This window comes from Manis javanica, chromosome 13, assembly GCF_040802235.1.
Source record: "Manis javanica isolate MJ-LG chromosome 13, MJ_LKY, whole genome shotgun sequence".
Taxonomy (NCBI): Eukaryota; Metazoa; Chordata; class Mammalia; order Pholidota; family Manidae; genus Manis; species Manis javanica.
Genome location: NC_133168.1, coordinates 76004163 through 76031939, shown reverse-complemented (window position 1 = coordinate 76031939; position 27777 = coordinate 76004163). Strand labels below are relative to the sequence as shown.

General features: G+C 37.1%; 1 protein-coding gene across 2 annotated transcripts in view; it reads right to left on the bottom strand.

The window, feature by feature from the left end:
- Nucleotides 1-27777, bottom strand: part of PACRG (parkin coregulated) — a 428345-nt gene that overhangs the window by 183277 nt on the left and 217291 nt on the right. For both annotated transcript variants that reach the window (XM_073219869.1, XM_037023947.2), the window contains exon 3: nucleotides 13577-13748. In XM_073219869.1, coding sequence (XP_073075970.1) covers nucleotides 13577-13748 — 172 coding nt within the window. The remainder of the gene's footprint in view (nucleotides 1-13576; nucleotides 13749-27777) is intronic.

The window sequence follows — 27777 nt, the reverse complement described above, 5'->3', positions numbered from 1 at the left end:
GCCAGTCCTCATACATCAAGTATTTATTGAGAATGTGTATGTGCCAGTCATTGTTTTAGGAATTGGAGATACAGAAATGAACAAGACAGATAAGGTACTCATCCCCTTGGGGCTTGCAAATATAGTACAGAAGAAGATATTGAGCAAATACCATAAGTGTCATGAATATTCATGAGAAGGATAGGGTATTTAAACAGTAGGTCCAAAGGGACATCTAGTACAGACTGGGGAGTACGGAAGGCTCCCAGACACCAGGACAGACCCAAGGGATAAGTAGATGCTACTTAGGTATCCCAGAAGAGGGAACAGCATGCTGGCGCCGCCCACTCTGGGATAAAGGAGTCTTTTTACAAGGTCTGCTCCCTCACAAGGATAAAGTTCTACTTAGTGATGTGGGAACAAAGCTCCAATTAGCATTGAAGCAGTCTCCCAAATGGCTTTATCATTGTGCGTATGTTTTCCTTGGGGTCACTTTGAAGCGATGGAAAGAAGTAGGAGGGTGTGCGTCGATGCAAATAAGAAGAGAGCAAGGCGGTAGGACTCTTCCCCAAGCTGAAGATCCCTAGGCTCTGGCTTGCATTACCAACCAAACAGAATCAGATGTTTCTGGCTTTCTGCCTTTTTTCTCTACATATTCACCCCACTTCTTTAAAAGGACTCATATCCAGCTAAATATTTCAAAAACTACTTCGTGAAGGATTAGACATTGAAACAGAACCACATGGGTGTGTTGTTTGTATTTATTTATGTTTATTAAAATCAATGTATAATTGAGTGCATACAAGTCTAATTCCATCTTGTGAGCTTTTTTTTTCCAAGAAAGTCTTTCTGTTGACCCTATAAAGTCACAAGTAGGAAAACCTAGTGAAATAGTAGGAGAGAGGTCTCTGAGCATGGTAGAGCCCATCTGAAGATCTCAGAAAAGATTCTGGCTACCAGGGTGGCTGCTGAATACTGGCTTATCACAGTGTTCTTCTTTGAGATTGTGTTTGCCAAAACTTGCAATAAAACAGCCTAGAATATGGTCATTTGCTACCAGTGTTAGAGAAGAGTTTGCCATACAGAATATATTGATTGCAGAGTAAACTTTTTGTAAGTATGAGTAATAATAATATTAAACTTTTCTTGATTAAGTTGATGCCTGTATGTGTAGGAAATTGATCACTTGGGGATAAATTCAGGGTCTCTTTCATGATGCATAGCTATCAGGAAATAATCATTTCATTTCATTGTAACCCCTATTGAATTACATGGTTGTGATATATGTTTTTGGATTGACAATAACTGACAAGTAAAATGCTTGCTGTTACTCTTAATAGCATCTAAAAATGGAAATCTGAGTCTTCCTAAATGACCAGGGAATAGCTCTAAAACCTTTGCAGTCAGTGAAATAAAGCCAGGGTATGCACTGTAAAATCTCCTTAACTTCATCCAAGAGGGACCTTTTTTATATTGTCCATTTCTACTTCAGTTCCTATATTTTTCCTCCTTATTCTTGGGGAATTAAGATATACCATTTAGTTGGAAGTCTTTTTGTTTTTACCATCCCAATGGATTTAAACAAAAAAAGGTTTCTTTGGAAACCAAGTTCTTTTTCTTTGAAAAGGTATGTTAACAGATATAAAGAGAATATGATTCTGTAGCTTGAAAGAGCAGGAATGTGTTTATTCTTGTGTTGATGGGCCTGAAAGCTACTGTCAAGACATAAGTGAGAACTTTGAACTCCAGATTTAAGATTTTGAAAAGGGTCTGACATGAGAAATCTACTGACATTATAGATCAACCAGTGGAACCTTTCTATTTAGAAAATTGGATTTCTATTGTACTGCTTACTGCCTTCAAGTATAATCAACAAGATAGAACTTCCAGATACACAGAAATTGCTGAAGAATAAGGAAAAATAATTTAAAGTCAAAGTGTTTAACTTATTCATCTTAGATGGTTATAAGTTACATGTATGATTTTCTCAAGCATAAAATCCAGGATTGCTATGATTTTTGAAAAGTGAGAACATTTTCTATTATTAGATATGATTCACTACTGCAGAATCAGGAAAAACTAATATTTCTATTTCTTTTAAGACTGGAAACTGCAAACAAGATGCAAAGGCAAACAAAAGGCAAACAATAAAGTCTAAAAATATTTTTGTCATATGCTATAAATGTTACTACACTTGATAAACAAATAACTATCACAAACAAGACTGATTCTGCTAGTTAATTTTGTCATATGACAGAGGTCAGAATTTCTAAAAGAAAATATATTGTTAGGGAGTAGAAAATATTAATTTTTGAATTATTCTCACTATTTTGGTATCTTCAATTATTTGTTTTTTATTGACCAAATCCATGTAACATAAAATGTCATTTAACCATTTTTAAGTGTACAATTCTGAGGCATTAATTACATTCACAATTTTATGTAATCGTCACCCTTCTCTATTTCCAAATTTTTCCATGTCCTAAAACAGAAACTCTCTCCATTTAGCAAAAACTCCCCATTTCCCTCTTCTCTTTAGCCCCTGATAACATGTAATCTACTTTCTGTCTCTATGAATTTACCTATTGTACATATCTAAAGGCATTTTTAGTATTTTATAATATTTGAGATTGTTGGGTCCAACATATTAGTTGATTTAGATTGAAATGAGTATAAATTTTGCTAGTTGAGGGGCACTAATCATACAATTTATTTATTTAGATAATAGAATGAATTCACAATATATTTTCAAAGAAAATTTAGTTTTCAAAATTGTAGAAATTTTTCTTTTCCAAACAGAATTTAATTGCTAAAAAATGCGATGTGGCCTGAGTTCTTACATTCTTGGGCAATTAAAGCATCATAGATTTATTTCAGCTCAGTTATTATGGACACAGCATAAGCCTGTCATAGGGGTTATAATCTTTTCTTTAATTCAGTTTCCAGCAAGTGTTACATAAAAAAGCACCTATTTTTCTTTCAACACATAAAGGAAATATCTTTATGCAAAATTCAAATTTTCTATTAAAGCTTTGTCATTAAAAGTGGTTACTTTCTTCACTTTTCAATAGTTAAGAATCTATTCTGACTTTAGGACCATAGAATTTTATATTTGGTGAGAGTGTCTGGCCTTTCCTTCCATTAAATACTTAGTTTTACGGATAGATACATAGTCGATATTATTTTTTAAAATAAGTGAAAGTATTTTTTCAGTTATCAAAATGGCCTCAACACAGTCACCAGCATGATCTACTTCAGTATTCACACCTTCCTCGGCGTAAAGGAACCTGAAGAACAAAGCAACCCGATACACTGACTTCAATCTTGTTGCAGCCAAGGTGGGGCAGTGTTTTCCGCACACCTCTACCGTAGCTGCCAGTAAGCTTATCCACGCCCACTCTGTCTCTTTGGAGAACCTTGCTCCTCTGTCCCGAGACTGAGGAGTTCAGCATGAAGGAGTGGGTGACAGATGGAATGATGACTAGAGGAGGGTGTCAGCCAGGCTGGACTCCACTCAGAGGAAAACCAGTCACTGATCTGCTGTGACAAGCAGGTACTGCCTCTAACAGTTCCTGCTATGCGTCTTCCTTTGGTTGAGAAAAGGTGTCTAAATTTGCCACAGTTTTGAGATAGAAGTGGGGGACTCTGAAGAAAGATATAATGGATACAGGCATTTCACAAATTCAGGAAGTTGAGAGCTGGGCTATAAAACAAAGGTGTGTAAACATACCAACTTTCCAGAAGGAGTGGCCCTTTCCTCCCCAAAGTGGAAGTATGAGAAACGACACGCTGCTAAGCTTGACATCAATATCTGGTATAATTCTGAGACTGATTATTTAAGCAAGTGATTTGAAGGCTACTAGGAAAACGGCACTGATTACTAGCAGCCAGAGTGAGGTTGGTCGAATAAGCCAGGCCGTGCTTACCGCATGTATTCTGGTGAGTTTACTCACAAAGGAGATCATACACAGACTGTCAGCAAGGCATCCACAAGACCTCTCTTTGAGGCGAGATACACAGTTCTAGAGATAGGCTTTTCTTTTTTTTACTTTCTACTGTGTGAACAATTGAATCCTAGTAACCCAACCCTGATGATTTGGAACCAACCTGCACAGTCCCTACTGGAATACCACCAAGGTCTACACTTGACGTACTCCATTTTCCATTCACCATTTTTATTTAACTTAGATGAAAGTTATAGAATCCAAATCCACCCATTTTTCAATAACCAAAGTTAGGAAGTTTGCAGTGATGTGACGGTGAAGGAATACTAAAAGGATAAAAATAGTAATTTTCTATTATTACCACCTTGACTTGACACTGTGCTAAGCATTCTACTTGTATGATCTGTTAGTGCTTACATTATCTCTGGGCAGTGAGAACAATGAAATAATTAATTCGCCAAAACTACACAGTGCAAGCTGGGGTCTGGTTTGCCTGAGCCCAAGGCCTGTGCTCAGAGCGGTTAGATCCACTTCCTCCCAGCACCCTACAAGTTCTGGTGGAAATAGGAGCATGTTCAGGAGAAATTTTCAGAGCCACACAGCACATGGAAACTCTAGCATGGGCTTGAAAGCAGACTAAAAACCTCATACTGCATGCAGCTTGCTTTTCAGGAACAAACCATCACAATGGGGCTGGGTTTCCTGGCATCCTTTGAAAAGGCAAGGGACACTGGAGTGGTGTCAGGCCCTGACTACAGCTCAGCCCTCTTGTGGAAGGATAAAGATTCCCAGAGGAGGTTCACACGTGGGTAACTGAAAACGGTTGCCACAGTCAAGCCAGAATGATGGTGTTGATGATGATAACAATGAGGACAATGCTGACATCTATTACACTCATGCCATGTGTTCTGCTAGGAGCTCAACATACATCAGCTCATTTAATTACCAAAATAAGCCATAAGCTGGGTGCCATTCTTTTCCCACTTTTATAAATCAAACCTCAAAGTGGTTAATTTGTCTGATAGCTAGTATGTGGTAGAGTCAGAATTTCAACCAAATAGTCTGACTTCACAGAGTTGATCTTAACCATCACACTACATTGGAAGACTGATATAATTTGTTTATTTGAGAATGGAAAAGGGACAGCCAACACTCAGTGAATTCAGTTGGAAAATGCAGTGTTGCTATCTTAATCTCTCTCTCACTTTTATTCTGTTGTTCCGTGGACAGCTATAATCGCCACTCCCATAACCTCTGCTACCGCTCTCATTTTTGTTTTGGATAACTCAGACTCACTTTCCTCATCTCATTTCCCCCTTACAGGGCCAGAAGGGATCTTCCTCTGGTAAGTGACCAGATGACTGTTCAAGTATTCCTGAGGATACCTAACTTCTGCCTCAGCTTGCTGTCATCTTGCATCTACTACACATTATTTCTGTACAGGAGTTCATGTAGAGTTACACCAGCTTTCATATGACTTTCTTTATGGAAAATTAAAGGTGGTAAGGTAATTGATAGATAGGAGAAAGAATGGTAATCATCAGAAATCTAGGCTTTGCAGCCCCACCTGGCTGTGATCGTTCACTCTCAACACAGCACTTCTCACGTACTAAGGGTCTGCCTCTCACCCAGCTGGGGCATGTCTGTGTGACCTTGCCTCAGGGTCACAGTGGTCTCTGAGTGGGCATTGATTTCCTTGTTCTGGAGATGAAGACTCCTCTCCTGAGCTCAAGGAGATGGACTAACTCACACAGAAGGTACAGCCAGCACTAGAAGTCAGGGCCAGGTTTGTGCCTTTCCAACAGCCACACTAATTCTCAGAAAGAACAGAGAAAAATGACCTTTGGCATCAGCTACTGAAGGTTCACAAGATTGAGGTGACTTCCTCCAGAAAATGAATATTTTAAGCTATGAGATTCCAAATACCATTTCCCTCAAGAACTATGGGTTCTCATTTGGGAATCTGAGTTAGTCAGTATAGGCTAAGGTTGCTGCAGTAATAGATTAACCCCAAAATTTCAGTGGCTTCAAACAGAGGAGGACCATTTTTCATTCATGAGAGATGCTCAATTCAGGTCAACATGGGGTAAGGAGAAGAGAGACTGAGGACTGCACTGACTCTGAAATTCTTAGAGTAAAGGGAACACAGATCTCCTCCATTCACTGCCCATTGGTGTTTAGTCCCATGGTTACATTAAACTGCATAACAGAAATGTGGGGGAGCAGGGAGATATTTGATGTGCAGTACACCTCTCTGCCACAGAATTCATGTTATTTTGGGAAGCTAATCTCTCTTCCCTTAACCTGTACTATGGGTAGGTTATATGGTCCAGGTTAGTTGAGTCAGTGTGTTCCATCCCCTTGGACCGCAGTTCAAAGTGGGGCATGTACCCCTAGATGGGATAATTATAGCAAATCTCTGACTTTTACTTTTTCTGGAAATACAGGGACAATGACACTTGCTTTTTCCTACAGGTACAAGTAAGCAAGCATGTCCAGGATCTACCTGGAGCATCCTGAGGGCAAGGAGGAGGCCAGCTTTAAGATGGTTTGCAGAAGGAAAAGAGAGGGACAGTGACAAACCTGGGGATCAAGCCATGCCTGAAATGAGACCCATCTCTGGATTGTTCAGTTAAGTGTGTTATTAAGCAAACCTCACTGTTTATGACAATTTGATTCAGTTTTCTTTTTGGATCTTATAAGCAAAATAATTCTAAGTAATAATGCTCCTCTTCTCCATATTTTCAGACAAATTAGATTTTTTCTTCTTAAGTTAAAAATCATTGTTTTTTGAGAACAGTCATTATCACCTTTACAATGATTTACCTGGAAAATTTCAGTACATATAAGTAAAATTATTAGACCCTAAATAAAGGCTAATGTATTTCAACTGTATGCGCTCCTTTCCAAGTTAAGTAGAATTCTTAAAACAATTTGTGTATTGTAATATGAACTCTCATCTTTTATTCTTGGCTTATGTTTTTCCATTGGATGTTCTTTAACAAGAATATTTTGCTTTTTAGAATGTTATTGTTCAAGTTGCTGCAGTAATGTCTGTACATGTTTGTCCTTTATAGCTGGGTGACCTCAACTCACTAGAGCTCTCCTAGTGAGGCCACTGCCTTGGGTGCCACCCACTTGTAGATCAGCGACAGCCCTGCAATTCTTAGCAGCTGGAGTCACCTCTCCTCCTAACAGACCATCTCACAAGTGTATGTTACTGCTTATAAACAGAAAGAACAACATGAGAGAATATACATGAGTAAACAAAAATTAACTCTCAACACTTAAGTAATTACTCCAAAAAAGGGAAAGCATTATATCATTATGCTCTTTATTTGTTGTTTCATATTATGTGTTCTTACAAAGTAGTTTTTAGATAATATGTAGTACAGTGGCAAGCCCAAAGGGCCTCTTCACATGTTTATTTATGACATTTATATACATTTCAGTATGGATGGCAGTTGTGTACCTGATTAATTTTTCAAATATTTTGATACATCTGTGTACTAGCAAGCACACTAGATGCTGTGGGAATACAGTACTTTCTAATGTTATATTCTAAGTGACACAAGAGAGGAAGACATAAAGTCCTGTGGGAGAGGGAAAGCAGCAGTAGGGAGAGGACTGGAGTTGACAATCATAGGAGGCTCACAGGACACTTACTATTGGAGCTGGGCTTTGAAGGTCCCTCTAACAGTTAGGCATTTAGGGATGTGAGAACAGGCACACCTAAAAGATAGCAAAGGTACAGAACTAGGAAACAAATTCTATAGTATGTTCAGTTTGTCTCTAGCACAGGTGCGTGAAGGGAAATAGTGAGAAATAAAGTATAAAATATTATTTGCAATCATATATTTAGCAGGAGGCCTGAACATCATGCCAAAGAATTTTAAATAGGCAGAAACTGGGGGGGCATTTGCCCTTGAAAGAGGGAAGTGCACAGATAAGATTTGTGAGTTGAAAGCTTTTTCCTCAAAAAGCTAGGGTGTATGTATAGCCTGAGGCAGAAGAAAGCAGCAGGTATACTGGCTTGAGGAGTCAGAGGAGAGGGTTCTACCTGGCAATGCAGGTAGAAAATTAGAAAGGGGATATCCTAGAAGGGAGAGAACCACAGAGAAGGCAACTAAAAATCTGCATGGAAACTCTGCCTTAGCTGACCTCTAAGGATTACACACGTGGGAGGGATCCCAGTCGGCCAGCTGATGAGCAGAAACTGGAAAATGAAAGCACTTTGGCTGCTGTCCTTCACAGGGAGACAAAGTTTAGAGTTTGTGTTTAACAGGTTAACTGTCTTTCAGAATTAGAATTGGCACCCTTCAAAAGAATGTAACAGAATCCAGAGGCTCTAAAATGTATTATTCATAGTGACCATGGTATATGTGCATTATTATTCCTGCTGAGGTTGGATGAACCTTAGACTCATCTGGCAATGAGCAGTGAATAGAAATGAAAGCCATTACTTCCAGAATGGAGAATTTCATCACCAGTAAGAGTCTCCTTGAGCTCCTTTCCCCTGGTGCTCTCATCAGTGACGTCTATCAGGCTGGCCCCTAAGTAACTGCAATGAATAGGGCCTCCTTGACAACCGACAATAGGCACAGAAGACATAGAGAAACAGAACTTTAAGTCACTTTGATTCTAAGTTTTTGATTTTGAAGATTATTATTTCAATATAACCTAGTTTGTTCTGATTGACAAAGTTCCCTTTATCAAATTAACAGAATTCTCTATTGTTAATTTGTTTTTAAAATACAAATAGGTGTTGAATTTTATCAAATGCTTTTACCCATCATTTGAAATGATCATATGATTTTTACCATTTAATACACTAATGTAAATTGCATTAACTGATCTTTCTAATGTTAAGCCAGTCTTATATCCCTGAAATAATACCAACTTTTGTAGGCATAAAATAGTCATGAGATAGTCATGAGATACTGTCATTCTTATAGATTGATGGATTCAGGTCACTAGTTTTTTCAACAAATTTTTCACTAATGTTCATAAATGAGATTGTCCTGGGAGATTCTTTCTTAGAGTTTTGTAATGTCCTTGCTGGTGAAAAGGCTGTGTCAGCCTCATGAAAAGAGTTGAAGTGTGCATTCTCTTGTGTGAGATAATTTGTACATAATATGAATTATTTTTTAAATACTATGTACAACTAACCAGTAAGGCTATGTGAGCTTTGAGTTATATTTGTGTATGGGATTTTAATTTCTGATTTAATTTCTTCATTTGTTATATTACTGCTTGTATTTTAACTTATTTTCTATATTTATGGTGTCTAAGTTTTGGTAAGTTATACTTTCCAAAAATTTGATCATTTCATTGAAATTTCAAAGTATTAAGGATGAAGTTATTCATAATATCCTATTGAGGTATTTTTCCATGTCTATGGTAATTTCTGCCTTTTCTCATTTTTCTTTGTAAGATTTGATGAATATTTGTTAATTTCATTAGTCATTTTAAGGAATCAATCAATGCTTGGTTTTTGGTCCCCTCAATTGCATGGTTATTTTCTGTTTTAATTTTATGATCTTATCCTAATAATTCTTTCTTCCTTTGACTTTCTTCTGCTGTACTTTCTGTGAGTTAATGAGAAGGATATTTAATTCACTATTTTTTTCTCTTTTTCATTTTATGAAACTATGTCCAAGTCTCTCTATATTCTTCTTATTACTGTTGTACTATGTTGCATTTGTGTTTTAAAGTGATTTTTCTAATATTTTATGTAATATTTTTTGTTTTTAATATTTAATTTTTATGCCTATTTTCATTATTATTCAGTTAAAATATTTCATGATTTTATTATAATTTTTCATTTGACCTATGGGGTATTTAGAAGTATATGTCTTAATTTCAAAACATATGGGGATGAATATTTTAATTATTCCTTTAAAAATTGATTTCAAGCATAAATTGCATTTTGGTTACATGACATGTTTTGCATGATTTCCATCTTTTGGTATGTTTTGAGACTTATTTTATGACTTAGGACATGGCTCATTTTTGTAAATGTACTATGTGTGCTTTATAAAAAAGTCACTTACTTTAGTAGAAGCAGTACTGAGTTTGGGAAAGAACCGAAGAAATGTTGATGTTTCCTCTTGGGAATTTACTTCCAGCTCCTGTTGGTGTCCTAACTCCTCCATTTTATCCTCTTTTCTTGTGTTATATCTATATGCTTGCCTCTTCTGGGAGATTCTTAAGGTAATGGTTTCCATTTACCATTCAATGTGCCCTTGACTATCTTCTGTGCCTCTGTGGAGTTGTCAGCTCTACCCTGGCATTTTTAGTTTCCATTCTTTCACTCAGCATTAGCTTATTTTCATTTGAGTCTCATCTCCTCTTGCGGAGTTCTGCTCTGTTTCATAGAAACCGTATCTTTCTGGAGCCTGAGGATGTCAAACAAGTTTCTACAAGTTTCTTCTGGATCCCATACTAAATGCTGTTGAGTTATTCTTTTCCTCTGATTATTCAAGATACTTCCTTTTTTGTGTGTAGCAACTTCTTTGAATGGACCCATGTGGCTGTGTGATTGTTGCCTTTCTTCTGTTGAAGAGAGATTTCTAAACCCCGTCCGTGTTTGTGGGTTGCTCTTGGTGTTTCCCTGTTTTTCCCAACCACTGTTGGATTCCCCTTCTGAGTTTAATATGCAGAGCTTCCAGAGGCTTCTTTCTGATTTGCTCTTCTGGATCTTGATGGATTTATGTTTTTCTGACTGGATAGAGTAAACAGAAATCTATAATCCACAGCTCAGACTGCTGAGAGGATTCCTTTCATCTCACCCTTATATGCAGGGTTTTGCTGTTGCTCTCAGCAATCAATGCTCCATTCCCAACTCTGATTATTTCATCAGTACTTTTTTGGAGTTTTGACCCAGAATAACCCAAGAAGGTGGAAATCAGAAAGTGGTAAAGGAAGGGGAGCAACTGTAACTGTGCCAAAAAACAACATAAATGGAACTTAGTAGGTTGTATTGGTATGATTGGTATTAGATGTGCACTGTTCTGGTCATTACCAAATGGCCCCACTTGGAGTCTTGAACCAAGAAAAGGAAGAGAAAAGTGTTTTCTTGTCTATTTTCATATCAGAAACCATAGAGCCACTGAATGTGTCCATTTCTCATACCAGTATTATCAGCCTTATAATTAGCTGAAATCAACCTCAGATTCTAGAAATAATTAGACAGCTTATCCCAGTTCTCAGTCTTGCAGGGAGTTTAGATATTTTGCTTTACTTCATAGACACTAGAATTCTAAAAACGCTATTTAAGAACTGCTAGTTGGTGATGGTGAAGTTAACTTTTCCCCTGGAGAAAGTCAAAATTATACTGATAGTACGATTTGAAAATAAGGAAGACACAGCTGTTACGTTATGTTAATTATGTGCATCAGCCTGCTTCTAGACCAATTAGCTTCATTCCAGAATTCCACCCAAAAGATTCCATTTATGCATGCAATGTTTTCCACACTGTTCTGGAACTGTGCATGACCTTGCATGATCAATATTCCTTCCTGAGAAAAATTTGACTTTTAGTGATGCAACAGAGTGAGAAGAAACAAGTCAAGTTAGATACAGGTTCAATATGTGATAGCAAAAGCCCAGAAAAGCAAGTGATGTTATCTACCAGGACACATTTTAATTGCTTTGGGAACCTTGAATTAACAAATTTAGATATTGTTAATTTTCCCTGACAAATCATGTTTACTGAGTTCTTAATAATGTTTTCACTCATGAACAAATGACCTCTAGTATGTGTGTACTGTCAATTTTGTCCTTAGAACACATCATTTATTAACCCTTTTAAAATCCTCCAAATATTGATCAAACAAAATAAAAAATCAACTTACCTCTGCCCACAATACTCCAGTTTTGTATGTTTTAATGTAAAGAATATAACTAAAACATTAGAAGCTCTTTCTGCTCTTCAGTGTTTTCAACAGTGATATAAGGGAAAAACTCCTGAGAAGGTAGTGATCCCAACATGAACAGTTTATTTTAAAGAGGAGAAGAGTCTTCCAGGTATTGTTTCCATTCCAATGGGTGTGTGAGGAAAAGGGCAATGTACTCTCAGGACAGTTCCTGGGGAGCATGTTCTGGGCCTTTCTTTAATCAATAAAATTTGTACATCATCCTTTAGAAAATGTAGCTTTTCAACTAGAATTTAACATATTCAAAAACTGTAACCCGTTAGAATAAATCACATTCGGAAAAGGTTTTAATATAGCTGAGAATTATGTATCCTTCCTGAAGGCCTTTAAAGATCAGCCCTTCACTCAGCTGATACATGGGGACAAAAAACAAAGTGCTGTTTAATGAATTCCCTCCTAAAGAGCCATTTCTCTGCCCAGAGGCCTTCCCACTGCAGGGAGGCTGTCCTTTGGTCGGGTTCCACCTCCCAAGTGCAGCAGATACCCGGGAGCATCAGTCCCAGATCTTAAAAGAAACCTCAAAGAGATGGGAGCAGGTTTCAAAGGTGATCCAATTTAAACAGGGACAGCAGAACTGCCCAAAATCTAGAATTCTAATGATACTTAATTCAAATTAATGAAAGGGTCACCGAGGAGAAGATTAAATAATGTAGACTGTGGGAAATGGCCCAGTATTGACCTCTTTTGTTCTTGTTTTGGTCAAACCACACCCGGAGCCTGGGGGCCAGGCCTGCATCCTGCCTGTCATCCTGGGCGTCGGGTGGAATAGCAGTCCGGGACTGGTGGGGAGCAGGCAGCTCTGGCTGGGCAGGCGGGGACGGCACCAGCCCTCACCCCTCTGCTTCCAGAAGCAGTGGCAGTGCCAGGCAGCCAGTCTGGGGGTGCAAGCTGGTGGGTGGGAGGGGCCAGGCCTGGCCTTTTGGACTGAGGAGAGGCCCCTGTCCCCGCCCAGAGCCAGTGGCTCTATTATGAGGGGCAGCAGCAGCTGTGCTGTAAGGTGAAGAGAATGGATGGGAAGCCAGCCAGGGGCTTGCTGGAAAGCCATTAGAGACTGTCTCCCTGGACAATGAACATCCCAGAATCGCTCTTGAAGGGGCCAGCTCCCAGACAGCTCGGCCGAAAGGACGCATGCCTGAAGAATGTGGCCAGAGCATTTGGCCATCTCATTTTAAAGACAAACTGATAAAGCCAGTGAAGGATCACTCTGGAGTCACCCCAGGCAAACATATTGTAGATAAAAAATTTCAAGTATTTAATAACATTAATCTGTCTCCATTCTAGATTTTTTTTTCTTAAAATTATGAATTCTACTACCTAAAATATACTGAACAAAATTATATTTATGTTATAATTTTAAAATTATGGATGCCATTTTAAAGGAACTTGCCAGTTAGATGTGTTTATAATACAAAGACGTATACTTTATCTACTTCTGCATGTACAAATTAATGTTGATGCCTGTGTTATTACCAGGAATCATTTTAAATTAGTATAAACCCTGTGCAATTTAGTTTATTTATGTGGCTAAGCTGCAGTGTAGTATCAATGATAGCATATATTAGGGGATTTGGGATGTCTGGCCCCATAGGTCAATTTATAAAATTCCTGTAAAACCCAAGGATAGCCTTGGTCTGTTGTGTTTTATCACTTAATTAGCAAGTTGTCAAAAAGTGGCACCATTTAAGCTGAGTGACGCTTTTCCATGCGCTCACTTACTTTTTATCGGGATGATGAGCTGTGGGATGACAGGGAGGATCTTGTTCCCTCCGTGCTCCAGCATGTCGTGGATTCCTTGCCGAGCAAAAAACTCATAGGGAAATGTCATTTCACAGAGCCCATCAAAAAACAGGGGCAGGTAGTGATGGTAATCCAGCTTCTCAATTTCTACCTGAAAGGAGAATGGAAAATGCCACGTGAAAACAGCAGTGGGGCGAAGGGCGGCCTGTCCAGCTGTCATCGACTTAGGAGAAGCAACTTCTTCACAACTGCAGGAAGATTTCATTAACCAGCTCATCTAACAACTGAAGTCTTGTCATCATGTCTGTAATCTACTAGCAATGAGGTTAATAAAATCATTGACCTTTAAATCTTAACAGAATTCAGATCATAAGCAATCTCTATTTGGAGCATTTCAATATTTGTTTTGTTGTTGTCTGTTTAATTTTTTACCATTTGGCGCAAATGAAATATTGAAAAGGATTCAAGAAGTCCATAGTATGTATGCTAAGAAGGTATATTTAAGAATAAAATGGAAAAAAAAAACAGTAGAAAAGAGACTGGCATCTGAATACAGTCTTGTGAAATATGCCTTTTGGGGACCTGGTAAGTAAAGAGTGTGAGGGGTTAAAGTTGATCCTGTGGATATTCCCTGCAGCCTGCAGGACAAGTAGCATCTTGGTGCCACGGAGGGAAAATGGGGAGGACACAAGGTAGGCTGAACCTGAATAGACCATTGGCACCTCCAAAATATTTCAGTATCTGGCTTTTTCCTATGGGAGCAGAGATATATCATTTTTTCACTTCTGTATCCTTCACCCTCAATAATACTTTGACCATCCAGTACCAATAGGAGTTGGGAACAAAAATACTGGAATTAAGAAAAGAGATGATATGTTGAGAGCTGTAGGAGATTTGTTCTGGCCCTGGTCCACCCTGTCTAGAGCACACTTGACCTGACTTGCTACCTGCAAGGTGATAGAAGTGGTGGTGATATCATCGATGCGAAGAAGCCAACAGACTCAGACTGTGGATACAACACGCCTATGGAGCAAAGGATGCAGTATCCCCAGCAAGAGGTGCAAATTTCCCTGGTTTTCAAGTCATTTTGAATGCACCCAGCTTCCAATTATCACCCTATAATTAAGGATAAATCCATCAAGACCTTAGAGAAAGTCCCTTTCACACTGGAGGTTTTTATACCCTCCAGCTCCCTCCCAGTGTTCTGGAGTCTCTAGACACATGCCTGCCTGCCCCTGGGTGTGAGTAACTGGTAACAACCCCACTACATTTCTGAGTATTTACTGTGAGTATGGGTGAATCAAATGTCCTACAGTCCCCCTGGCAGGAGGCCTGTTTCCAGTCTGCTGATGAACTGCCTAGCCAACAAAGGAACTAAGTAGTCAAGAGTTGAATGTTAGAACTGGAGCTTGGAAAAAAATCCCAAATATAGGTATATACAGACATCAGGTTTATTTTATGTCCCTTGTATATTCATAAAATTTACTTTATTCATAGTAAAAGTTTATGGAATGAATATTTAATGCAAAATTTCTCAAGGATTTTGTGTATTCAAAACATTTTAGAACTTTATGTTGTACAACAGAAAACAAATTATGGCTACATTATTCAGCTCCAAAAGATATGATATTGTTATCTATAATCTTATCTTGTAATTTATCTTCATAGTAAAATCTATCTGTACTGTTTTTATTTATATTTTTGATGTTCTGCTAATTCCTCTTTTAACCCCACTGTCACACTGGTACATATGTCTAAGTAGCAAATCATTAAATTCTGTATTTGAATATAATCTAAGATTTTGTATTTTAATAGCTGAAGTCATTGACATTTTTGGTTATGTCCAGTTTAACTTCTGCCATCTTGTTTTTTGGTTTCTGGCTGCTTTACATTTAGTTTTCCATTCCAGTTTGCAATTTTTTATGTAGATTGTTTTACTTACTTTTTTTGCACTGATTTAAAAATCATATTGCAGTCATGTCACCACTTTCTCAAACATTTTGAAACATTTATCTCAGTTAGAGAAGCAAATTAAAAATTTCCTACTAAGATTGTTGATATGTCCATTTTTCCTTGGAATTTTTTTGTATGGTTTGGAGCCACAGTCCTAACAACATCAACAATAGCAGCAATAAAAATGCCATATCTATGATACCAGACACTGGTACAAATACTTATGTGTGTTAGTTTGTTTAATCCTCATAACAACTCTAAGAAGTCAGAGTTATTAGTATCTCTGTTTTGATATGAGGAAACCAGGGCACAAAGAGGTTTAATAATTTGCCTGGAGTCACATGCAAACCCAAGCTGTCCGTCTACAGGGCGCGGTGCTGCCTCCCAGGCTATGTTGTTAGGCATGTCAGAGTTCAGCATTATTATCATTTCTATTCTGTTTGACCTCATGTCTTTATTTATTATTACGAATGCAGTTCATCTTAGTTTAATCTAGCACTAATATTTCTATCACTGGTCTGTCTATCATATCTTTTTCCATCTTATTACTTCCTTCCTTCCTTCCTCTGATATTGTTTTAAGAGTATCTTTTCTGAGTAGCTTATAGCTGCATTTGTTTTTCCCTCCCGTTTTACAATATGTCTTAAAAACAAATATTGAGCATACACATGTTTCTTGTTCTCAAAATTTTGAAGAAGAAAGAAAAAAAGGAATGGGAGAAAGGATGAAGGAAGAGAGCGAGGAGAGAGGGAGCAACTGAGAGACAGACAGCAAAGCCGAATGCGGCACGGAAGGGGAGCGTGATCCATTTTGCCTGATCCACCAGCCTCTTCTCTGTCCCCCCTAACGGGACAGGGCCGACCCTAGGAAGCTGTCCTCTGTGGGCCTCCTGCCACTGCACCTCCGTCACTGGGGGTCGTCTTTGATTTACTTCCTTTAAAGCCTGTGTTCAAGTCTATCAGCAATCTGACCAATTGAATCTCCAAATAAATCCTTTTTCATTCACTTGCCACTGTTTTACTTCCTATCAGCTTAGTCTCGGCTGCTGATTAGTCATACCTGGATTACAGCAACAGCCTCCTATCTCTCCGTTTCTGTTTTTCCCTTTCTATGTCCAGAGTCCACACACTTGGGGGGCCTGAACCCCTGTGGCTCCTGCCTCAGTCCTACCAGGTCTCCCTGATCTGTCTCTGGGTCTCTTCACTTCACACCGTCCTTCTGCAGAGACAACTTCTATTCCCCAGAAATCACTGTTCCCTTTGCCTCCAGGCCTCTTGGTTGGTGGCAGTTCCTTTCATCTAGATTTCAGTTTGGCGGGGGCCCTCTTACCACTGCCTACCACCCTGTTTGGCTTTCTTTATAGGCCTTATCATTTATTCATGGCAGTTTGTTAAGTTCTGCTGTTCAGGGAGCTTGTCATTACCTGGAAGGGTGTTTGGCATGTAACAGGTGAATACTCAATAAGCATATGTTCAATTTTCATTCTGACCCTTTGAGTCTGTCCTCTGTACTAACTCTCTGAGAGGTGTGCTGAGCTAAGGAGCCGTGGCCAGATGATGAATGACCATCTGTAGAGCGGAGGCCAGGGACCACGGCAGAGCCCACAGGGGGCCTGGCGCTGAACACTGACCCCGCAGCCAGAAGAGTATTAAGTTTTCTGTTTACTTTTAAAACTTTAGAAGGAAAGTTTCTGTTTTTCATAGTAACATCAAAAGAAAATATATTAATATATATCCATGATTAATATATTGGTAATAATACTATAAGATCTTCATTTTTAAAAATCTTGATGTTGAAAATACTTCAAGATTCAAACAAAAATTTATAGAAGAGGAAAATTAGGTAGGAGATCCCTTATTTATTTTTGTGTGCACATATGTCACATGGTGACTACTATCCTTTAGAGTTCTTCTAAATTGTTGGCTTCTGTTGTGCAGTTAGATTTTCAAAAGGTAATTTTTACTGTTAAGCAATAAGCTTTTTCTTTTTAGTTATGTAAGTTATTTTGCTCTTAAAATAACTAGTTTTACTAACAAGGATTACACTTTATTTAGTATTACCATAAAAATAGTAATTTTCAAACTTTTATCAAATTTGGGAAACTTTCTTCAAAGTTTGTAGAAGAATCCAGAATTAAAAGAAAGCTATTTGAACTGAGATACAGAGCAAGGGCTGTTTTAGACATATCAGGCAAAATTACACAGTAATATACTGATTGAAGATTACTTGGATATCAACTCCAGAAATATCAAGCATTTTTACTCTTAGAATTTCTTTTTAAAAATTTATGTCTATAACTTTAAGATCACATATTGCCTACATATTGATCTCAAAATCTTATAGTGACCTTTGGTCAAAAGCAATAAAATTCTAACTTCACCTACCCTATCAAATACAACTTTTCACTTCCATAACAAGTGTCTAAGGTGTGTACTTCAGAAAAGGTTGTACTGAAAGATCAGAAACACAATGAGGTTGATGATTTTCATTAAAATACTTAAATCAGAAACTTACACTTTCCATATCGTGCTTCAATTAGCAAACAAACTATCATTGAAAATATGCTATAACAACTCCTATAATAATAACAAAGGATCTTGCTTAGAATCACAACTTAATCTGAAAAACTCAAATTTTCTACTAATATAGTATGATCTCCTTTGGACTTACTATGACATTTCTAAAAAAAAGCTTTTACTCACTGATTTTCAACCCTTGAGGCAGCTGTTGAATTATTGCAAGAGGTCTTGCAAATTATGCAAGCATCAAGCACCCTCTGCAGATGGCATATAACACATTTCAAACAGGAATGTACTTCCATTTTTCAAATGCACATGGATGCAGTTGTGATGAATAATGAAATAATGTATGTCATTTTATATTTCTCAATGATATTGAATATATAATTAAAATTATGTAATAATAAATGAGATATTTGATGGAAACAGTATTTTAAACATGGTACTAAATTACATTTTCATCAACAATGAGAGTACCTGTTTTCTCCATTGTCTATACAAAAAAAATGCTATCAAAGTTTTGTTTTTGACAGTATTACTGGTAAAATGATATTTCAGTGTTGTTCTAACTTGCACTTCTCCTTCTGTGAAAATAATCACCTTTTAAATATATTTTTGAAAACCATTTGTATTTCCTTTTTTGTGAATTTTATTTTTATATCCTTTGCCATTTTTTTGTAGACATTGGCTTTTTTTTTAAAGGAATTATTTTATATTAGGGAGAATCATTTTTTGTGTGTGACAAAAGTATCAAATTTTTCTTTCTTCATGCAGGTTTTTTAAAAAAAGTTATTAATCTTTTATGGGTTCTGAATTTTGAGCCATCATTAGAAAGGTTTTCTCTCATCTTGTAATAGAAAGAATAGAAGCACTTAGAAAAGAAAATTTGTAATTGTTCTAGTTCTTTTATGATTTCTTACCCTCGTGTTTAAATTAGTAATCCATTTGTTACTTTTCCTGGTTTAAACTGTGTGACATGCTTCTGTAAGTAACTTTTCTTCAAGTGGCTACCCTATTTTTTCCAAAGTATCCATTGAATAGTCCTGTGATTAGAAGTTTCCCCTTATCTTAAAGCCCTATTTCTTGACTTAAAATTCTTTTTGATTGACCTTTCTTATTCATGAGCTGGCACTACTTTTATTTAATTTTCACAACTGTTATTCGATTTTAATCTGTGGGCTAGTGTCCCTATATTATTTTCCTTTTCTGTATTTTTAAAATCTCCTTTGTTTAATTTTAAATATTAAATTTAGACATAAATTTTAGACATAGGTCTACTTAATGGTTATATAAAACCTTGCATTCACTAACTAGATAAAACACATTCTTTACAACCATACATGAGATAGTTTAGAAAACTGAATGGATAGTAAGCCACAAAACAAGTCTTAAGAGATTCCAAAATGGCTGTTATATGTGTTACATTTTATGAAGAAAATTAAATAAAATAACCAATCATTAACTAAAAGACAGCCAAACTTTTAACCTCCACAAATTTAGAAATTTAAAAACACTTTAAATTACTCATAGATCAGAGAGAAAATCCTTATAGAAATAACATGTTAATAATTGAATGAAATAACCTTAAAAGAAGAGAAAAATGCCCATTTATGCAAACTTTTTTTAAGTACAGAAAAAGAAGGGAAACCACACAACTCATTCCTCTAGGCCAGCATAACCTCACCTATGAAATCAGGTAACTATAGTCCAATCTCACTGCATTATAGTAAGTACTAGGCAAACTGAATTCAATAGCATGCTGAAAATCATGACCAAATAGGTTGTATTGCAGAAATATCAGGGTAGTTCAACATCATGCTTAAATTTTTAGATTGAAGGAGGAAAATGAGATCATTTTAATAGGTACAGATCAAGCATTTGGTAAAAATCATTCATTAAAAAATAAAAACTAAGCAAAAACCTACAACAAATATCATATTTTATGGTAAAATTTTAGGAACATTCCCATTATAGAGAAACCCAGGAAATACACAGAAAGGAGACAAGAAGACTGTTGTCATTGTTGCTATTCATCTGGAGGTTCTAGCCAATACAGAAAATAAACATATATGAAGATTGGAGAAGAAATAAAATTCTTGTTATTTAAGGATGATATGGTTACCTACATATAACTCAAGAGATGCTACAAACAAGTTTAATTAGTAAAAGAGTTCAGTAAAATTGCTATGTAAAAGACCAACAGACTAAAAATAATAGCAGTGCTATAAGCTGTTAAAGACACTTTTATTTTTTTACAGAAAATAAATATTTATTTATTTACAGAAAATATTTTTTTAAATGGTCACAGGAGCAAGAAATGAAGGAAAACAAACATTTTAAGGTAACTAGTAATAAAACTGGCATTCAATGTATACAATTTTATGGAGACAATTGCAAAGTATTTTTGACAAGCATACATGGAAGACTGGATATTATTCTATGAGCAAATGAATGTATTGGCTATACTCAGAGATGGGCAAGCTCAAAGTTATAGTGATTTCAGCTCAAACTAATCTATAAATTCAAGGCAAGATTCCTATTTTTAAAGACAGAAATGGAAGGTTTGAAAGGCTCAGTGACATGCTGGGACCACATTACAAGCAGAGACAGAGTGAAAATTTGAACCCAGTGCTTCCTTCCACAGAGCTATTCACCATTTTTTCACTATCTTTATGGCTTGTTTTACTTCAGGAACAAATCTGGACTTGGAAATGGAGAATCAAAATATTTTATGGAATAACCTTATTTTAAGTTTCTGTCAAAAATGTTAACAAGACAGCTAAAGGTCAGTTGTGAGCAGATCTTGAATTTATGCACACTTAACCTTTATTATCCAGGAATTGTATGTTCCTAACGGCAGCAATGAGTGATACTTTAAAGTGTAATAAATAAAAAGTAAATAATCCCTTGTTATATAGCTTTGAACATTTCCACCTTCTATCACTTGTCATAAAGTTGAAGGAATTTCCTAAAACTTAAAAAATAACACTTTTTTAAACAAGTGAGAATAAAAGGAGCAAAATATGTATTAAAATGCATGTTCAAAGTTTCTTTTTCCTTTATCACTTCTCTGTAAAAGGCTAAAAATAGTATAATTTTGTGGGAGATAGGAACTTATTATATTTGGGGATAACAAGTATTCATAAAATGGAGAAGCAAGAAATAATATGATAGGCCTGGGAAGTCCTGGCAGAGTTCTAGGAATGAGAACAGAGTTAGAAACAGATTATTTTCTGTTTTTTTAACACAGTGGTTTTAACACTGGTATTAATTATAAAACATCTCACTGTCTTACAAAAACTGTCCCTGAATTAAATAATATACTGTGGACTTTAATACACACAACCAAATAAAGGATTAATTCAGGTGAAATTAATGCCATGAAGCAATTTTAAGAAGACATTATTATGATAGCAGTATTGGCTGCCTCTTACATCAGTATATAAGTTTGCTTTGTATATATTTTGCAAGGGCTAGTTACAAATTTATTAAAGTTCTTTATACTCAGGAGTTCTTATCATTCTTCATCAAATTTTACCTAAGATACACAAGTGAAAAATATACTGAATAGCCATACCAGTTATTGTGTTACTGCTGAATGTCAGGGAGGGAAAAGAATAGTGGGTAGGAAAAAAGTTGAAAGTGTGGTCACAGAAATATGACTTATTTCCTTGGATTCATGTTTTAATATATTAACAGTTTGTTGAGAGAATTTAATGACATACCCCTTTTATGTCAGCCTGGGTTTGAAATCAGGCAAATCAGCGTTCAAACTCATCACTTGTACATAGTGAGCTCCATCACTTTCAAACCCTGAGACTAGTAGAAAGTTACTGGGCCTTACTTCACCATTTGTAAAATTATTTCTAATTCTCAGGGTTATCATAAGGGTGCAATGAGATAGCATGTGCTGAATGATGTTAATTCCTTCTCTATTTTCTGAGAAAATGATCACAAAATGCTAGTAAAATTTCAAAGCAGTGCATGAGTAAATGCTAAATGGGGGGTACATATTATGAGTACAGAGGAAGAGGCCCTGGTTTAGAGAAAGATAATTATAGGCTGAAGGAAATAGGAAAAGTTTCACTGGGGATGTGGAATCTTGATAAGCCTTACAAGATGAGAAGAAATGAGCATACTGGGCAAGGGATCTGCCCTGAGTGAAGGCACGGAGATGAGAATGGGGAGGGCATCGTCCAGAGGCGGTGCCTGGTAGGGCTATGGTGACGGGAGCTGGGGTGGCCTGGCAGGAGAGGCAGGGCTGCCTTCTGTGCCCACCATACCTTGACTGGATTCTTTAGGCAATAGGAAAATAAATATGGTTTTCTAGTTAAGGGGCTGACATGATTAAAAAAATATTTAAGAAAGAATAGCCTAGTCCTTATAATCTTGCAACACTGAGACTTTATACCCCTTGAGCAACATCTCATTTCCCTCAGCCCCTGGCAGCTACCATTCTCCTCTTTGCTTCTATGTGTATAACTATTTCAGATACGTCAGGTAAGTGGAATCAGGATATTTGATCTTCTGTGACTGGCTTATTTCACTAGCATCTTTCCTCTAGGTTCATCCATGTTATCACATTGGGTAGGATTTCCTTCCTTTTTTTTTTAAGGTTGAGTACTATTCCATTATATGTATATAACACATTTTCTTTATTCATTCATCTGCCAGTGGTGAATAATATTTAAATAATAATTCACAGTAATGATAATGCTGCAATGAACACGAAAGTGCAGATGTCTCTTTGAAATCCTGGTTTAATTTCTTTCGGCTATAAACCCAGAAGTCGGGTGGCTAGATCAGATGGTTTGTTTTTCATTTTTTGTGGAACCTCCATATTGTTTTTCACAGCACCTACGCCATTTTACATTCCCATCAACAGAATGCAAGGGTTCCATTTTCTCTACATCCTCACCAACTTGTTAGCTTTTGATAACAGCTTTCCTAACAAGTACGTAATAACTCTTTTGGTGTTTATTTGCATTTCCCTGACGATTAGTGATATTGCACACCTGAATGTACCTGTTGCCCATTGTCTGTTTTCTTTGGAGAAAGGTCTATTTACATTATTTGCCTATTTTTAAACTGAATTATTTTTATCTTTTTTATTGAGTTATAGGAGTTCTTTATATATTTTGTACAATAACCCCTTATCATATATAAGGAAATATTTGTTTTACAGAAAAACATTTTCTCCTATTCCATAGACCGCCTTTACATTTTCTTGATTGTTTGTTCCCTTCCCTGTGCAGAAGCCATTTAGTTTGATGTAGTCCCACTTGTCTATTTCTTGCTTTTGTTGCCTATACTTTTGATGCCATATCCAATAAATCAGTGTTATATACAAGAAATCATTGCCAAGACCAGTATCAGGAGCTTTTCCCTTATGTTCTTTCCTAGGAGTTTTATAGTTTCAGATATTATGTTTAAGTCTTTAATCCATTTTGAGTTGATGCATGTGTGTGTGTGTATGTGTATTTTAAGAAAGAATAACCTGACAGTAGAGTACAGGATAACTTAGGAAGATCATACAGGAGCGAGTGTCAAGGGGCAGAAACATCAGTTAATAGACTGTAGCAGATGGGTCTGAATTGTATGTAATATTGGCTTAGAACATAGGTTGAAAATGACAGAGGATATGTAAATATAAATTTAAATATATACATATAAATTTATATTTATCATATATAAATATGTATAGCTTTATATATACATATAAATACATGTATATAAAATACAAACTTGTATACATGTGTGTAAATATGTGTATAATATTTTATAGGTTGGATGGTATTGGACATGGATAAAAACATGATAGATTGTATATAATGGTTAAGTTTCCAACACGTGGGGCACATGAAATAACACTGATTCTGTCAGAATCAAAGGGCTTGGCAGGAACCAGCTTACAGGCCGTAAGTTCAATTTGAGATGTAAACTATGAGACCTCTGGGTGGATGTGCCTAAAGATTCAAAATACACATTTTGGGTTTGGAAATATGTCAGTACTAGCAAGGCAAATTTTAGAGTCATTTCACGAAGATCAAGATCTTGTAAGAGTGTAAAGCAAGAAGATTCCTGAGTGACATTGTGAGGACTGTCTTCAGTTAGGGGAACAGAAGAGGCAGAGGACTCGGTGGTCAGGGGCTGAGCAAATCATCAGGACAACTAATGTTCATGGCTTTGCATTAAGGAAAAATCTGGCTTGAATGCTCTGCTAACCTATCGTAATGGAAACAGATAAGAATTACTGAAAATGTGAAAACTGACAAAGTTTATGAAGTCAGGTATGTGAACTGCGAGACACAGTCATGGTACTAATGGTTTTGTGGCTAATAAAAACAGTTGTTTTCAATGAGATAGGAATATTTACAAAGGAACTCAAACCATGTCATGAAAAGAGAGCAATTATCACCAGTTGGAAAAACTACGTTCCTCCCTCCCAAAAGTGTTGGGACCTTTTGCCTCTTTTGGGCTTGTGATCATGAGGTGGCCGCAGGCTGGAAGTTTCCACCCTCCCTCCTTACATCTGCATTCGTGGCCCAACTGTCCCGCGTGTGCGCTCTTATCCCTAACTCCGCCTCCCCACCTAACCTGAAACATGCCTAAAGACCCTAGTGACAGATGAGATAATCAATTCCCATTGGTTTCTGTTACTTCCTTATCTTTCCATATATAACTAAGCCTCTGATGGAATAAAGCTGAGTTTTGCTGCGCCCTTGAGGCTGACACATCTCCCGGCTTGGTGTGGTTTTGTTTTTCCCCGGATCTCAGGGGAGGGTGTTCAAGCCACCGACACTTGCCCTCTCGCTCAGCCCCGGGATAACAGGCTGGTCCTGCTTGTCCCCCTGCCTTCTTGTTGCTGAAGAGCAACACCAAAAGCTGGAGTCCCTCTGGGCCTCAGCATGGGCTGGCCAATGTTCAGGTCAGTAAACCTGTTCTTCATTCTGCACAACACTGCAGGGAGGAGGGGGTCAGGAGCAGGCAGGGATACCTGGGAAGACCCTGTTGTTAAAGTCACCTCCACAGATTTGTCAAGTCAAGTTTGATTTCATTTTTTTAAAAAAAACCAAACAATACTTTCAGTGTGCTTCAGCTCACATGCTGTTTATATCTTGTGGTCTAACTAAAATTAGGAAATCTAGTTGTTCCACTCCAAGTGCTGGAAGAATTGGACTATGGCGCTGGTAAAGTGAAAAGAAGGGAAAGTAGTTTGGGAGCCTGGAGCATTTCCAAAAGGCAGAGTCCTAGACAGAGGAGCCGGGGTGAAAGGCCTGGGAAGGGGGGATATCCCTGAACGACTGAATTGCCCGTCACCTGGCCTTATCATGGCAGCGGATGTGTAGTAAGAGCTAAGGACAGTGTTGGGCAGTAGAGGGGATCAATGGACGCGGGTTACTCAACAGCTGCCAAGCAGCCCTCTGTTGTTTTCACTATTGAGTTACTTTTTTATAAACTGCAATTGTCACTCCAGTTCCTTGCTATTTATTATATGCTTTAAATTTTGCTTTGTTCCAGTGCAGACAAAAAAAAATTTCTTCTGGGTGTGCCAACGTTTTCTTAAACTATTCTGGTCCTGCTGTCATTCTGCTTAAAGTGATTGAAGAAAAGAAGTCATTTGTGAAAGACACAGCATATGAGCCCAGAGAGCTCACAGGGTAAAACCCAGCACACATCAACATCTGCCGGGGATTCAGGGGACTTTCAAGTAGGTCAGAATATCTTTAGAGAAAATGAAACCATCTTTTTGGGTTTGTGTGGTATAACAATAAATCTACGGGATAAAACAGAAAATGGTGACAATTTCATCTTTATTAAAACAACACTGAACTTTGTTAAATGTATTTTATTTGAGTATCGACAATATGGTAGTTTATGAAATGACTACAAATATGTATATAAGCTGTTTAAATAGCAGTATATAAAATTAATGATACTGCATTTATTCAATAAGACCTTTGTCCATTTTTAATGAAAAAATATTATCTGTCTTGTAGAATTTCTGCTTCAGAGTTTAGCCTTGGGCTACATAACTAAGTATACTCTTAAAGCAAACATGAATTTACAATCAAGTTATTTTAACATTTTAGAATTGTACACCAATGACACAAGGGAAAATATACAATCTGTATATCAGATTGTAATGCTGGAAACAAGCATTTTAAATCACAACATAAAAAATAATTTTTAAAATGCTACGATGCTTTTTTGTTGTAAGAAAGACTGAATTTAGATCATAAAGAGTATTTTTTTTAACTTGGTGAAGGTTATAGAGAAAATTCAAAGTCACACAGTGAAAGAGTCATTCTCATTCTACTCATTATGCAATTTGGGGACTGGTACCTTTCTTTACAATGAACCCTTCCTTTTCTATGTCTGTTAAGACAGTCTCTTAAGAAATTATCAAGCATTGCTATTAGGATGTTCTTTATAATTCTGATTTATTTCTAAATTCCTATTTCACCTACTCTCTTTGCTCCTGGAGTCTCTAGACTTTGTGTTTATTGTCTTTTATTAATTTTACATGGCTACTTAGGTAGATAATAATATGAAACCATGTTCAGCTCCAACAAGGTTTCTGAAGCTAGTCTGCATGCTCTCTGAGGACAGGAACTATATTTGGTCCACATCTGATACCTGATATCAGTGATATCTGTCACGCTCATTAAATTGTGAGCCCTGGGTGCCATATTCCATCCATTTTTTGTCTGTATGCTTCATATTATTTCCCAGTTTATAGTCATCTCACATTTGATGAATACATTAATCAAAGAGTAGATTCTCAAATGACCCTCCAACAATATCTCTCCTCTCTTTTCTATTCTTTAGAGTGCAGGCAGACCCTTCTTTTATGAAAATATGCTCTTCATGTTACATATCTTCCCAATGTCGCTCACTAGATGTACACAGAGTATATCCTAAATTCTTCACCATGGTACACTCAGTTATGCAAAATCTGTCCCCAAGTTCCTGTTACAACTTCATGTTCTAACACTTTGCTCTCACAGCCTAAGTTCCAATTATACTAAATATCTTCCTCTTGGCTGAATATGTCCTACTTTCTGTGTGCCTGGGGTACTTTTCGATTTTGATGTTTACCTATTCATTCTTTGTGAAATCTTACCAACACTGCATCATTTCCATATAATAGTTGTTGAGAGCGTAGATTTTGGAGTCTAACTCTCAATCTTGGCCCTGTCTCTGCCACTAATTACTTGTATGTCCTTTGGTAGGTCACCTCAGAAATGGGACTTACTGAAACGGGAATGATAACAATATATACTTCAGCCAGCTGTTGTGAACAATTAGGTAATTGGTGCAAACATACAAACCCTCTAGAACAGTGCCAGGAGCACGTTAATCATTATCACTTTGCTATGCTATAATAGGATCTGACAGATTGTAATTATATGGGTAATTTTCACACAGAGTCAGTGGTCAGCATTAGAATCCCAGAGCCTCCCACCCAGGATGGAAGTCTGGTGTGTGTGCATGTGTGTGAGCATCTGCCTGTGTACATGCCCACAAGTGTGCTGTAAACAGCCAGAGGAGGTTGAGGGACATGCTAGCATGCATGAGTATGTTGGTAGAGGATAGTGGTCCTGTTTTACTTGGTTTCTTAGGGCAGAACTCAGGGAAGTTTCAAGACACAACAGAGACTGGAGGGGACATCTCAGAGTCAGGGACAAGGTTAGCAAACAGGCT